The sequence below is a fragment of the Lemur catta genome, chromosome X (genome assembly GCF_020740605.2).
Source record: "Lemur catta isolate mLemCat1 chromosome X, mLemCat1.pri, whole genome shotgun sequence".
In the NCBI taxonomy this organism is placed as follows: domain Eukaryota; kingdom Metazoa; phylum Chordata; class Mammalia; order Primates; family Lemuridae; genus Lemur; species Lemur catta.
Genome location: NC_059155.1, coordinates 13,525,862 through 13,542,075, shown reverse-complemented (window position 1 = coordinate 13,542,075; position 16,214 = coordinate 13,525,862). Strand labels below are relative to the sequence as shown.

Sequence of the window (16,214 nt, the reverse complement as noted above, 5' to 3'; positions counted from 1 at the left end):
TTATTTATTTATTTTTTTGTAGAGACAGGGTCTTGCTATGTTGTTGAGACTGGCCTTGAACTCCTGGTCTCAAGTGATCCTCTCACCTCAGCCTCCCACAGTGCTGGGATTATAGGCATAAACCAATGTGCCTGGCCTTAAGATTCCATATTTTAAGTTGAACAGAGATGACTTTGAACCCCCAAGGCATCACAATGCCTCCTTTGGGAAGATGTAACATTTCTCACCCTAACCAATTCCAAACTCTGTATGACTAGGTAACTCCACATTAAGCAACATCCTACTACCCTCAGTTCCCCAACAACAAACATTTATCAAAGATGATTGAAGGCATCTCCTTGACCTGATAAGGACATCTATAAAAAAACCCCACAGCTAACATCATACATAAGAGTGAAAAACTGAATATTTTCCCCCTAAGATAAGGAACAAGACAGGAATGTCTGCTCTTGCCATTTGTATTCAGCATTGATCTGGAGGATCTGGCCAGGACAACTGGGTAAGAAAGAGAAATAAAAGACACCCAGATTGGAAAGGAGGAAGTAAAACTATTTCTATTCATAAATGACATGACTGTTTAATATAGAAAATCCTAAGATTTGCAAAGAAAAATTAAAGGCAATTAAGTGAGTTTTAAAAGGTTGCAGGATATAAGATCAATATAGAAAAATGAAGCGTATTTCCACAGAGTTGCAATGAACAATGTGAAAAGGAAATTAAGAAAATTCCATTTATAATACCATCAAAAAGAATAAAACACATCAGAATGAATTTAACAAAAGAAATGAAAAACCAATACTGTGAAAACTATAAAACATTGTTGAAAAATATCAAAGAAGATCTGAATAAAGGGATATACATCCTGTGTTCATGGACTGGAATACTTAATTGTTAAGATGGCAATACTAATTAAATTAATCTAAATTCAATGCAATCCCTATCAAAATCCCAGCTGGCTGTTTTGGAGAAATTGACAATATGATCCTAAGATTCATAGGGAAATGCAAGGGTCCCAGAATAGCCAAAACAAACTTGAAAACGAAGAAAAAAATTTAGGAATTCACACTTTTCAGTTTCAAAATTTTCTACAAAGCTATGGTAATTAAGACAGTATAGTGCTGGCATAAGGGTAAACATATAGATAAATGGGACAGAATTGAGGGTCCAGAAGTAAACCCTTAATATTTATTTTTTTATTGATTTTTGACAAGGATACCAAGATATTTCAATGGAGAAGGAAGAGTCTTTTCAACAAATGGTGCTGGGACAAACCGGATATTCGCATGCAAAAAAAGTGAATTTGGACTCCTTCTCCACACCATATATAAAAATTAACTCAAAATGGATCCTAGACCTAAATGTAATAGCTAACACTATGAAACTCTTAGAAGAAAACAGTCATAAATCTTCATGACCTTGGATTATGCAACAGCTTTTCAAACATGACACTAAAAGCACAAAGCAAAAATAGAGAAATTAAACTTTATCAAAATTAAAACATTTTGTGCTTCAAAGGACACCATCAAGAAAATGCAACAACATCCCATAGAATGGAAAAAAACATTTCAAATCATATATCAGATAAGGGTATAATATCCAGAAAGAACTCTTAAAACAATAAAAAAAAACAACCCAATTAAAAAATGGGTTGAGACAACTTGAAAAGATGTTTTATCAAAAAGACATCGAAATGGCTAGGAAGTACATAAAAATGTATTCAACATCATTAGTTATCAGGAAAATACAGCTCAATACCACACTGAAATACAGGTTAAACATCACTAATCCAAAAATACAGAGTCCAAAATGTTCCCAAATCCAACACTTTTTGCATGCTGACATAACATGCAAAAGAATGCTCACTGGAGCATTTTGGATTTTCAGATTAAGGATGTTCAAACAGTAAGTATATAATGCAAAAATTCCAAAATCCAAAATCCAAATCCTTCTAGTCCCAAGCATTCTGGATAAGGGATACTCAACCCATAACACATCACAATCTCTAGGATGGCTATAAGAAAAAAAAGACAGACAATAGCAAGTGTTAGCAAGGACCTAGAGAACTTGGAACCCTCATACATTGCTGGCAGGGAAATTAAATGGTACAGCCACTTTGGAAAATAGTCTGGCAGTTCCTCCAAAGGTTAAATACACAGTGTTCATATGACCCAGCAATTCCACTTCTAGATATATACCCCAAAGCAAACATTCAAACAGACAGCTTTACATGAATGTTCATAGCAACATATTCACAAAAGCCAAAAGGAAGAACCAAACCAAATTTCCACCAACAGATCAACAGATAAACAAAATGTGGTATATCATACAAAGGAATAGTATTCAGCCATAAAAAGGAATGAGGTACGGATATATTGATATATGCAACTACACACATGAACCCTGAAAACATTATACTAAGTGAAAGAAGCCAGTCGCAAAAGGCCACATATTATGTGATTACATTTACATGAAATGTACAAAATAGACAAATCCAGAGACAAAAAGTAGATTAGTAGTTTCCTGGGTCTTGAGCAAGGAGGAAGGAGAACAGGCATGGGGCATGACTGCTAATATTTATGCGGCTTCCTTTGGGGGTGATGAAAATGTTCTAAAGTTAGACTATAGTGATGGTTGCACAACTCTGTGAATATACTAAAACCCACTGAATCGTATATTTTAAAAAGAGATTTATCATGTGTAAACTATATCACAATTAAACCCCCTTCCAAATAAAACCAACTGAAGAGAGAGGGAGAACAAGGCAAGTACTCATATATATAGTGTTTTTAGCTTTCCAAAGCTCTGTTATCTCTGTTTTCTTTTCTTTACACCCTATCTGTGAGGTAGAGAGAGCAGATATTACTAATCCTATTTGATAAATGGAAAAACTGATGCTTGAAGAGGTAAAATTAAATCTTCCAAAGCCCCAAGTCTGAGCCAGCGACAGGGCAGAACTAAAACAAGGCGTACAGCAAAGCTGCCCTGGCTTCACACATTGGAATTGCCTGGGTTGCTTTTTAAAAATGGGTATGTGCAGAAAGATAAATACCACATGCTCTCATTCTTATGTGGGAGCTAAAAAAGTTGGTCTCATAGAAGTAGAGAGTAGAGTAGTGGTTACTAGAGGCTGGGAAGGGTGGGGGAAAATAGGGAGAGGTTGGTTAATGGATACAAAAATTACAGCAAGATTGAAGGAATATGTTCTAGTGTTCTATAGCACTGTAGGATGAGTGTAGTGAACAATAATTTATTACGTATTTTCAAATAGCTAAAAGGGAGGATTTTGAATGTTCCCAACACAAAGAAATGATAAATGTTTGAGGTGATAGATATGCTAATTATCCTGATTTGATCATTACACAGTGTATACATATATCAAAATGTCATTGTGTACTCCACAAATGTGTGCAATGTGTCAATTAAAAATGAAATAAAATAATGTCTAATAAAAAAATGGGAATGTTTTGAAAACAGCTCTAGGGCTTCTAATTGTGCCGGATTGAGAAGCACTGGTCCACAGAGCACAGAGAGTGAAAAGTACCCAGTAGATAAGGCTTTTATTGCATAAAAAAACATTGCTTATGGTGGTGCTCAAGGTGGAGAGGGAAGACATTGGTTAAGACTGCCAGGGGCTATTCCTTCTAATGTGATTTAAGAAAACAGAACCCAGGCAAACTAGTAAGCTCTGAAGGCAAATAGGCTACTGCCTGGCACTCATCACTCACTGCTGCCATCACTCAATGGGCTGAGGGGCTGGGGCCTATGGACAAAGCCAAAAGATCTTTATTTTATTCAACAAACAAAACAGGAGCAGGCCTAATTCACCTGTCAGGAGAGAAGACAGCAGATTGGCTAGTTCCCTAATCAAACAGGCTGTCACTCAAACAAATATAAAAAAACAAAGGCAGCGTTAGTCAATGTGGACAGGAAAGCCTGCCAGGGAATTTTAATCTCACTCAGCAAGGCTAATGCAGAAACAAAGCCCCCTTCACATTACCATCAGTGGACAGCTCAGGGAGCTGTGGCCAAAGCTCTTAAAGACTAACATAAAAAAGGGCATGCCAGTAGGAGCCCCCTCAATGTTTAAGATAATATTAGTAATGGTAGGAACAACAAACAACAACATCTGACACGTATTGATCACATACAATGTGCCAAGCACTGGGCTAAGTGTTTACCACACATTACCTCCATTAAACTTTTGAGCACCAGCTGATAGATAAGAAAATGAAATCAGCAAGGTTAGGTACCTTACCCAAGGTCACATGGCTACAGGCAGAGGAGCCAGCCATAAAACCATAGACAGGCTGGCTCCAGGGCCGGCATTTTTGACTACTACACTATACTAATTGTTGACATCTACACAGAGACAAAAAGGTTACCAGAATATGCAGCACACAATGTTAACAGTCATTAGTGTTCAGTGATTTCTTTTATTCTGGTTGTTTTTCTGTAGCTTCCATTTTTTTTCATCATGAACATAGATTAATATTACTTTTAAGACACAAAAGCCTCCTGCTTTTTGTTGTTGTTTTCAATATATGAAAATACAATCACCTTTGCATTGGTGGTGATTTGTATTTATTTATACTTTTCCGTATTTCATAGATTTCCAACAATAAATGTTTTTTGTTGTAATCAGGAAAACAGCATTATTTTAGGTGGTTGAAAAAAATAATTCAGCTGGAAAAAAATTTTATCTATCACCCTCTGTCTTCACACTCAAGATCCCAGGACATACGTGAGAGGGAACCTTGGAATTTCCCTGAGCAACACTGAGGTTCAGGTCGGCTGATGGATTCATTTAGTCTGTGGATATCTGCCATGTAATAAGTCCGAGGCCCTGCAGGGGGCAGTCACAAAGCAAAAGACACTGTCCTCACCCACAGAGAATATTTATGCGGCAGTGGAGGGAACCTGGAGGAAAGTCCAAACTATGGAATGCTAAGCAGCTATTACAAAACATTGACTTTTGTCCATGCCTGAAGAGATTACTGATTATCTAATTACTGATTAGGTTAAAGGGAAAACATACTGGAGTAATATTTATAGTGTAATCCCAACTGTGTAAGAAACCTAAACCCGAATAAACCAACAATCCTAGAAACATGAAAATCTTTCTCTGCATATATGAGCAAAAGTGTGGAAAGATACACAAACCTTTAACACAATTTACCCTGAGGCGACAGGACTGAAAGTCCATAAAATGATTAGCTTTTTCTTTATATTCCTGACTGAATGGCTTTTCGATAAGCATGTATTATTTTTATAACAAAAAAAATCCTAAAAGGAAAATCAACTTCCCAAATCACTAATAAATATTGCATGAAATTTACCACAAGGAGTTGATTTAGCTTGAAAATCAATTTAAATAATTAGGAATAAAGAGGAAGGAAGGCCATGACCTTTGGTATCAGAAACACTGAAGTTCTCATGCCAGTTCTGTCGCTTCGTGTGTATCCACATAACAAGTTACTTAAACTTTCTAAGGCTCAGTCTGTAAAATGGAAACACTTACATGCCACGTAATACCCACTTCACAGGGTTTTAAGTGAGGGTCAAAGACTAACAATCGATAGCTAATGAGGCTGTGCTTTATACATATTAACTAATTTAATCCTCAGAACAGTTTTATGAGGTAGGCACTACTATCACCCCCATTTATAGATGAGAGAACTGAGGCCCACAAAGGTTAAGTAACATCTAAGGTTAAGTTCATTCTCCCTTGTATTCTCTCTCTCTCTCTCTCTCTCTCTCTCTCTCTCTCTCTCTCTCTCTCTCTCTCTCTCTCTCACACACACACACACACACACGTGGCCCAGTCAGGATATGAACCTAGAGAATCTTCTTTTTCTTTTCTTTTTGAGACAGAGTCTCACTCTGTTGCCGGGGCTAGAGTGCCATGGTGTCAGCCTACTCACAGCAACCTCAAACTCCTGGGCTCAAGCGATCCTCCTGCCTCAGAACCTAGAGAATCTGATCCCTGAGCCCATCCTCTTACCAACTACAATGGGGTGAGATATTTGTGAAAGAGCTATTCTGATTGCAAAGTCCCATCCACACAAAAGGAATTCTTATTAGGTGTTGAACAGATAGGAAACACACACAAAATCTAAATACTACAAGGGCTAAAAGATATGACAGAAGCCATGTCACAGGCCTTCATCTGGTGATTTGCAAGTAAGTCATAAATAACATCTCTACATACAACTAGAATCCATGACTCCCCACCCTGCTTTTCAGAATCTCAGTGCTGAGTTTACTGTTTCCTACACCTCCATGCCAACACATTCCCTTAGCTTGAACTGCCTTCTTCCTCTGTGATTTGCATGCACATTATAATCGTCCTTCAAGGCTCAGCTCAGACTTTATTTCTCAGTGAAGCCTTTCTGGATCACTTAATACAGCAATCATTCCAGGTTGTGTGTTAGGGTACAAAGTGCACAGGTTTAGGTTTAGCTTTAGCACTTACAAACCGTGTATCTCTGGGCAAGTAATTTCATCTCTCTGAATCTCAGTTTCCTCATACATACAATGGGGTTCCTATGAAAATTAAATGATAATATACGTGAATTACCTGACAAATAGTACGTGCCCAATGAATGCTAATATTAATCCTCTTATTTCTTGAAACATGGAACAACTGCAATTTAGCAATCAAGACTGAACTGCTTTGTGATTTTCCTTTTTCATAATTTCAACTTTAATACTGCCATAACTTCTCAGGCATTGACACCTTATCTTTCTAACTAAACTCCAAATTCCTTGAGGGCCAGGAATGTACTCTGGCCATTTCTGAATCTCTTTTTCTCACGGAAAAATGATCAGTAAAAATTTGTGGATTGACTGGTTTGATCCAGGCTAGATTCATGGAAGATGTAAGATCTCAAGGCTTAATCTTAAAATAAAGGTAGTAATTAGACATAGTCTAGGGTTTGGCTTGGACAAGGAACCCCAAGCTCTTCTCAATACCCCCCACCTCCTCAGACACATTGCATTCATCTGATCAGAAACACCCTGGCCTTTTGTAAAAGGTTGAGGTACAATTTGGCCTCAATCTATTCTTCAGAAAGTTAAGACCTCTTCTGAAACCAAGCTTTTTATATTTTAAGTGACCTCAGGAAAGCAAAGGGACATTGTGTCCTCAGTTCAAGTCCAAAATCCAAACTATAACTTTTTAAAATAGCTCAATTTGCCAGTCACAGAAATAACTTTTCTAGGTCAATTAACACATTTCAATGTGCCAATTAGCAAAGAGTGAGACTCTCAAGCCTATTTGCATTGGTGACAGCAAGGTTTTCCCAGCAGCACACATGGGTACAAGGTGTGCTGGCAGCAAAGTTGCATCCCAAGAATATTGAGATGGCCGGGCGCAGTGGCTCACGCCTGTATTCCTAGCACTCTGGGAGGCCGAGGCGGGTGGATTGTTTGAGCTCAGGAGTTTGAGACCAGCCTGAGCGAGACCCCGTCTCTACTAAAAATAGAAAGAAATTATCCAGCCAACTAATATATATATATATACAAAAAATTAGCCGGGCATGGTGGTGCATGCCTGTTGTCCCAGCTACCCGGGAGGCTGAGGCAGTAGGATCGCTTGAAGCCCAGGAGTTTGAGGTTGCTGTGAGCTAGGCTGATGCCACGGCACTCACTCTAGCCCGGGCAACAAAGCGACACTCTGTCTCAAAAAAAAAAAAAAAAGAACATTGAGATGATGTTTGTGAATGGTAGGTAGAGGCCCCAGTAATGACAAAATCATTACTAACTTCTTCCACTCAGTCTGAGAGTTAAGAACAGTCAAAAGAACCATCCAACAGAAAAAAAAAAGAACTGGGCAAAAGGAAAGTGGTGGTAAAAGGGGGAAAAAGGAACATAATAGATCAACATGGATATACAATAATGGACAATTTTGATAATAAGATAATAATATACTCAAGGCTTTGGGCCTTGAAGAAAAAAGGAGCTTGATGAAAATAATCATTAGCAGTCTTCTTCTTATACTACTAGTATTAGACAGATGGCTGCAAACATAAATACAGACCAGGCTAGAGTCTTCAGTCTGGGTCTGGAAAGGGATCTGATACAGTGCCTTAAGTTTCTTTTCTGTGTCTAGTCTCCCTTGCTGAGAACACTCCACATTCAGAAGAAATTCTCATGGGGGTTAGAGGGCAAAAAGCAGAGGGCTAAGGATGCACCATGGGCCCCATGCCTCATTGCAGGGCCAGATTACCAGCTTTGCAAGGTGAGAACTGTAACTGAAAACCTAATACGTAACAAGGTTCCATGGGCACTCCACCTAGCTCCCACCTCTTGGCTTTTGCTTTCCAGAAGGTGGTTTAGCCTGGATTGAATGATGTTCTTTGCAAAGTCACAGGCATAGATAAGGAACCCAGCATGACCATCACGACAAAGGGCCAGTGGCTATAATAAGGAACTCATAAACTAGATGACACATCTATTCTCTAAGCTATGTACTACTGATAGCCTATGCAGGGGGATCTTAACATGGAATCCATAGATGACCTTGCAGAAGAAACGGGGAAGGGCAGGAGGTGGCAGTCTGTGTCCCTCTTGGAATTGTCTGCAAAACTGTATGTTTGTGCATTCATCTGGAAAGAGGCCCTATAGTTCTCTTCACTACTCAAAAAAGCCTGCAACTCTTAGATGAAGGGAAGCTAAGAAGCATCTCTAGCATTCTGCCTCACCGGCATACAAAGTTGCTCTGAATTTCAGTCATGAAATTTAAAAAAGAGTTCTGAAGTCTGAGTCAGGACATGCAGGTTCTAGGGGCACCCACCTTGGCTTCCTAAGTCATTTATGCTCTTAAATTCCCCCTCTGGAAGATAAGATTAGATCAGACAAGCTTTGAGCTTTCTGCTAATCTAATAATCAATAGTTCCATGATGCATTTCCCCTCATTCCTTCTAAGAAACATAAGGGCATATCACTGGAAATTGCCCTTAAGACATTTCATCTGAAGCCAGAAAGAGATCTTCTCTAGAATCCTGGCTGTGGAGAGCACTTACTTGTTATATCGGCCATTGGAATACACGGTCCTTCTTCTAGGGTGTCAGTTTTGAAGACAGGGAACCAGAAGGAACTGCAGCCTGGGCATTCTCTAGCGGATTTGCAAATCCCAGTGCCAGTAAGTCACAGGGCACAGTAGAGCACATGGAAATTCACTGATGACCCCAAATCCTTTAGCTGACTGTGGCTACTACCTCCAATTCCCTTTCACTCTGTCTTTATGTATGTGAGTGTATGTATATCTGTGGTACTGGCACACACACTAATTAGTTCATTTTATTTTTCTTGCTTCCTCATTACTGCTAATGAGCAAAAAAAAAATGGATTAAAAAAAGGATTAAAAAGATAAAGGGCCAAGAAGGAAGGGCAAAAGAAAAGTCAAAAGCTGGCTTCCTGCTTAATTAGACCATTAGGTTTAAGAGTGAGTTGCCAATTTTCATGTGTCTCGTTTTAAGTCAATCTGACCTCAACTGAGGGGCTGCAAAGCAAAAAGCCCTGAAGGCCAGAGTAGTTCAGGAGGGATCCTAAACATCTAAAGGAACCAGACCTAAAGCAATTGCAAAGACACATGCAAATGGAAACAGCTAGAGCTTTTCTCAGCATGATTTTAGAAAAAAAGTACAAAGATTCACCAGAGTGACTGCAATCACTAGTTAAGAGACAATCCATCAAAGAAGTATCAACGTCAGGGAAAATTTCCTGAACATTCTTGGTAAGTTGATTGGCTATAGCTTGACATTTATTTGGAAAGTATTAGCTATTGATGTAACAAACATAAAAGTGTATCTGCCAGGAGAGAAGGGAAGAAGAGAAGAGGAAAGGGAGGAAAGGAGGGAAAGAGAAAGAGAGGGAAAAGGAAGGAAGGGTGGGGGAAGAAACAATGTTTTTGTGTAGGGCAGTGATCCCCAACCTTTTGGGCACCAGTGACTGGTTTCATGGAAGACAATTTTTCCATGGACTGGCTCACCCGCTGCTCACCTCCTGCTGTTTCCCCCACCCCCATTCCTAAATTTCATGGAAGACAATTTTTCCACAGACAGTAGGGAGTGGGAGGGTGGCAGAGCTCTGCGGCCTGGTCCCTAACAGGCCGTGGACTGGTACCGGTCTGCCGCCCAGGGGTTGGGGACCACAGGCATAGGGTAGTATATGTGCCATGAGCTGAATTTTGCACCCCCAAAATTCAGATGTTGAAGCCCTAATCCTCAGTACTTCAGAATGTGATTGTATAGTATCTCAAGACAGGGCCTTCAAAGTGGTGATTAAGTTTAAAGGAGACCATTAGAGTAGGCTCTAATGCAATCTTATGGGTGTCTATAAGAGATTTGGCTATACAAGGACACTTAGGGATCTGTGTGCACAGAGAGGTGACCACATGAAGAGGCAGCAAGAGGGTGGCCATCTGCAAGCCAAGGAGAGAGGTCTCAGAGAAAACCAACCCTGCTGGCACCTTAATCTTGGGAATAATAACAGCACCTTTCCTCATAAGTTTATTGTAAGGATTAAATAGATTAATCCATGTAAAGCACTTAGAACAGTACACCTGGCACACAGTAGGCACTCAAGAACTGGCAGCTGATATTGCCGCTACTGTTACTGACAAAGGGGCTCGGGAAACACCAGCAGACCTAGTGATATGTATATCTTTGCTGTATATACCTATACAACATTGACTGGATGAAAACGTCACCACCAGCTTTCTAACTGATCTCCGGTATGTGACTGGGCCCTTCGGGGCCTTTATTTTCATGCTCGTACAATGGGAACCATAACTTCTGTTTATGCTCAATGGCTCTGCAAGAACAAGGCAATTTGGTTTTCACTGGGGGAAAGGTCCCACTAGGAAGAGAGCTGAATGAAGGTGGCCTGTCTGGAGGAACCATATCCATCTCAAGTGACAGCAGGGTCTATTTGGCCAGAGTTGTGGACTGGAAGCGCTCAAACTCAGGATCACTAACTCTATCAGCCCAGGGAGAAATCTTCTGATGTCCCTCCCTCTCCTGGGATCTGACAGAGCTGCTGAAAATTGAGAAAGCAGCTCTCTACCTGCCTGACCTCTCAGTCTTCCGAGAAAACAGGAACAAGGGGAGCAGAGCGATGGGATAAGATAGCACTGGATCTACTTCTTTGCCCTCGCAGGTTACCTCCACAGGCAGGGAGTAACTTCTGCTCCGACACTGCTCCCCATCCTTTAGCCAGCAAGGAATAATGCTGTGGTGTGTGAAATCAGCCCTTTTTTTTTCCCAAGTGTCAGGTTTTCAATTTGTTTGGTATTACAGCCTCTAGCTCTGAAACCAAGACAGAGTTCTCACGCTACAGTTCACCAGCTGCATTCAAGCAAGTCACATATGATGGGGGATGTAGAATGGACAGCACCAGTGCCCACATTAGCAGCATGTGCCTGTGGACCCCAGCTCACTGGAGAAGGCTGAACAAAATGTACCCTGCCTAGTAAGACACAGAAAGCACCGCCTTCCCTCCCACACCTGGATGTTCCACTCATCAGGGGCTCAGATGGTCTGTCTATGAGGTGCTTTGTGCTCCTTGGAAGAAAAGGTCTAGTCCATCCATATAAGCTACCTTGGGAGTCCTGTTAAAAATGTAGATTCTGATACAGTAGGTCTGGGGTGGGGCCTGAAACTCTGCATGTCTAACAAGCAGCACCCATGGGATGCTGGTCCTTGGACCATGCTTAGAGTGACTTTGAGTTATGAGTGCCTAGGACAGATTCTCCAGGAGTGGTCTGGGGAGCCCTGCATCATCATCACTTGGAGGCTTGTTCATTCCCTGCCATTACCCTGCCCAGACCCTCTCAAACAGACCTTCTGGGAATGGGGCCTGGTAAGCCCCTCAGGTGATTGCTATGGACAGGAAGTTTCAGAACCATTGCTTGAAATCAGTGGTTCTCAATGCCAGCTCCATGTTAGAATCACCTGGGGAGCTTTTGAAAACACGATGCCCGGGCTTCCTCACAGATCACAAACTCAGAATCTCCGAGGGTGGGGCAGGGCTTCAGTGTTGTGCTATTTGTTTGTTTTCACTAGTTTGGTTTTAATTTTACTTTTAATTGACAAATAATTATATATGCTTACGGGGCACAATGTGATGTTTTGAAATATATTTACATTGTGGAATGATTAAATCAAGCTAATTAGGTGAGCCTAGAACATAGTGAGAGTTCAAAAATCACTGCTTTAAATGAATGCCTTCTCTTTTAATTCCTGCTGACTGTATAAGATGCATCTAGCAAAGTATAGCTATCATAAAGGTATACATGAATATTTGTGGGGAGGGAGCAAAGCATAGCTGTGGTTTTAGGATCAAGAGGCTTAGGCTCCAGTCGTAATGCTACCATTAGAACTTTTGTGACTCCCTGAATGTCAGTTTCTTCCTCTGTAGAACAAGAGGCAATGATACTTGCCCTATGTACCTCACACACTGTTATCTGAAAAGACCTTGTAAACTATAAAATTCTATCCGAAAAGGATTGTCATTTCAAGGTTTAAACTATGATCTGAATGTTTAAGGGAAATTTTAGTCATGAACATAGAAAGCAGTGGTAATGATTTTACAGGTGATTTTGTTTTCTGAGGTTTCTAATGTGGTCTGCTACTCCCTCCTTCTCTAAGCTGGTTTATCACTCAGCTCTCCGCTAGAGTGGGATTCTTCCTGCCAGCCACTGAGGGTTGTGTGGCTCAGACTGGCCCGTGGGTTTGGGTGAACAGGAAAGGCATCTAATTCTTACCCAAGGGGAGTCATGGTGAAGTGGACAGGCTTTGAGGCTCCCCAGCAGATTATTCCAGGCCATTGTGGCTGAGTCTATATGAGAATCCCTTAGAATACCTGGAAGCTCCTTTCTTTCCACTAAACCTCTCCAGGAGTTTCTGTCAGCTTTTTTGCTCTGTCCTAGTTCTGATCTAAACACTTACTGCAGCTCCAGAGTTCCACAAAATACTCCCACCCCCATTGAACTCCACTGCATCGGAACAGGACTGCGTCAGACCTCAACATTAACTACAAAGATATTTTTAAAATTACATGGGCATGTGGGTTAAGAATGAGGCCAAGCACCGGATAATAAAGGTGCAAGTAAATACTGTTTTGCACATTATTGCTATATTCCTAGAAAAGGGTACTTACCAGCCGAGTGTTTACCACAGGAAACAGCAATGCCAGAAGAGCCCCATTCAACATGTGCATCTGTAGCCTAGAAGGGGGAGAAGACAGAGTTCAGGTCACACACAGACTCTGACGCAGAGGTGAAAAAACACATGTGCGATTACAAGTGGCTCTTTCTGGAAAATAGCACTAGAGTTTGCACACACACAAAATAAATCAGAAGTGGCATATTTTTTATTAACTGAAATGTTCTGAAGAGCACCACCACTGGCTTGGAATCCCCCAAACACTTCCTGAACACACTTTGGTGACAATACTTTATTACGTAATGAGCTCTGTGCTCCCTAAACATCAAGTTAGCTCTAATCAACAGCTTCAGTTGCCGCAGCTCGGGTGGCATTAGAAAAGGAGAACTGCAGTAGCTAGACGCTCTGTTATTACAGTAGAAACCTATTTATTATAACATAGCTGCTTATTTACACAGCCACATCCAATCCTTTTCTCAAAACAGAGAAATTAGCTAGAAAAAGGCTAGTCCAACCCAGGGAGCCAACTTGAGTATTTTGTAAATTGTGTTTTCCCATTTTCTTAAAAATGCCTTCAGGAGCTGCTGCGGGAGACAGGGAGCAGCCTTGCCTGCTATCTTTGATCTGGTTTACATATTGGGCTCCGTGACTTAAAAGCAAAACAAAAAAGAACAGAAGAAGAAGAAAACCACTGGTCTCCAGCATCAGGTAGTGATACTGTTTCCCAATCCCAGACTTGTTAAAATGTATACATATTAGAAACAATGGACTCAGGAACAAACCCTGCTTGTGAGGACTCTGGGGATGGATTTAAGTAGCTTCCTTCATTATTCAACGCAAATGGTTCTTTACAAAGAATGACAGTCTGTTCCTCTTGAAGAAAAGCTCATTTTATGGGTCACAGACCCATCAAAGACACCACCGAGTCAATGTACCTCTTAGAACTCAAGATACTAGACGGGGTTCATTCTCTCCCTCCTCCCCTCGCCCCCCCCCCACACACACACGGGGTTCATTCTCTCCCTCCTCCCCTTGCCCCCCCCTCACACACACACACACACACACACACACACACACACACACACACACACACACACACACACACACACACACAGCAGCCCTATGATACCAGACACTTCCATACCTCCTATACCCTGACTAGGAAAGCAGTCCATACATTGAAGACCCCCTAGAACTTTAGCTCTTCTCTTGGAACTCAAAAATGTGTGCATAATTCTAAGAGACGTTACAAGGAGAACCCAGAGGCTGCTTTTCATTTCTCCCAGTCTGTTTCTTCCTGCTGTTCTGTCATCAAAGCCTCGATCATGGTGATGATATGCACTTAATATATTCCAGGCATCCTGAATCAAAGACCAGAGAGGGGAAAAATATATTCCAGGCAAGTATCCAACTGCTTTATATAAACTCTCTTGCTTAATTTTTACAGCAATCTTCTGAGATAGGTACAATAACTTTTCCCATTTTTGTTGATGAGGAAACCAGATTCAAGGAAGTGAGGTAATCTGGTCAACACCACATATAAGATAGTACAGCCAGGATTCAAACCCGGGCTTACCTGACTCCAGACCACAAACTCTTCTATTCCTCTTGCTGCCTTATATTAGAGCCTTCTTTCCTTCCTCCTGCCAAAGTATGACCTCAGGTGAAGAGTCAGGGATGCTCCTTTTTGCTTCCTTTTGGTTTCAGGGTTCTCTATACCTCCTCCTTCATCCCCTGCCCTGGACTTAATATGATTTCAGGGATGATTGAACTGGAGAAGGCTCTTTGGCCATGTCAGGACATCACAGTCCTACAAGTTAATAGGGCTTGGCTTAGTCCATAAAAAGGAGGAGGCACAACAAATGCAATGTCACTCCTGCCTCCTGGGCTGGCCAGGCTACCATGCTTTTTCAGCAGAGTCATTCAAGGGGGTGTCCCCTGCTCTCATAAACAGAGTACTGAAAACTCTGGCTCCAGCCTCAGTGCCTAGAGCAGCAGCCATTAATAGCCATTCTAGGCCTAGGGTGAAGTAGAGTCTGGCTTAACCCTGCCCAAGCCCTCCTATGTAACCGCTACAACATAAAGGCTCCCTCTGGAAGAGGAAAAATCACATTAATTTTCCAGGTAAAGCTGGATTCCACTGCCAGGCTTTGCCATGGACCTCAAAGGAATGTTTGCATTTCCATAAGGCCAATTAGACATTTTAGCACCAAAAGTCAAATCTTGAGGATGATGGAATTGATTCTAAGTGCCCATGGAAGGCCAAAGATAAAAAAGCTAAAACTAACAAAGATTCAAAACAACTAATAATTTCCTAGATAAAGACAAGCCTTGTTCTGGGTTCTCAAAATTCAGTTATGCAAGCTATATATGTACCAAAGGGTGAATTATCTTTAATATATAAAGAAGTCTTGCATATTAATAATTCTAAAAATTTGTAACATGTATTGAGCATTTCTATGTATAAATCACTGGGCTAAGAATTCAAATACATCATCTCATTCAATCCTCTCACAGTTTTTAATATAATTATCATCATCTTTTTCATTTCATAGCTGAGAAAACCAAAGTTCCAAATGATTAAGTGACTTTCCCAAGATCTCACAGATAAGAAGTGGCAGAGGCTGAAGTCACACACAGGTCTCACCAAATTTCAGGTCTGCGGTTTTGCCACTATACTCCGCTTCAAATCCATAGTATGAATGTTGGACACGGTGTGTGTGTGTGGATGGCGGCAGGCCAGGCAGGAAAAAGTTCTGGGATGCCTACGGGGCAGGCATGCCTAGAGGCAATGAAACCCCTTCTGTGTTTTGTGGCAAAACCACACTGATCACACAACTACACTGCCCTCTATAGACACAAAGCACAACCCTACAGGTAAATGACTGACCAAATCAGAGGCAAAGCTTTTTGTTTTTATTTTATACTTGCCTCCAGCCTGGCAAGATTTCTATTGGGTATAAGAAATGGATATTGGGCACTAGAAAGTCCTATGAGAGTTCCCCCATCTGTACAATGGGAACCATAATAGTACCCAACTCACAGGAC

At 41.0% G+C, this 16,214-nt stretch overlaps 1 protein-coding gene across 15 annotated transcripts in view; it reads right to left on the bottom strand.

The window, feature by feature from the left end:
• TMEM164 (transmembrane protein 164) overlaps positions 1 to 16,214 on the bottom strand; it is a 171,380-nt gene that overhangs the window by 73,039 nt on the left and 82,127 nt on the right. For all 15 annotated transcript variants that reach the window (XR_006731794.1, XM_045538886.1, XM_045538875.1 and 12 more), the window contains one exon: positions 13,162 to 13,228. Coding sequence is in view for 14 of the 15 variants with exons in the window: in XM_045538875.1 (XP_045394831.1) it covers positions 13,162 to 13,228 (67 nt within the window). In the remaining variant the exon portion in view is untranslated. The remainder of the gene's footprint in view (positions 1 to 13,161; positions 13,229 to 16,214) is intronic.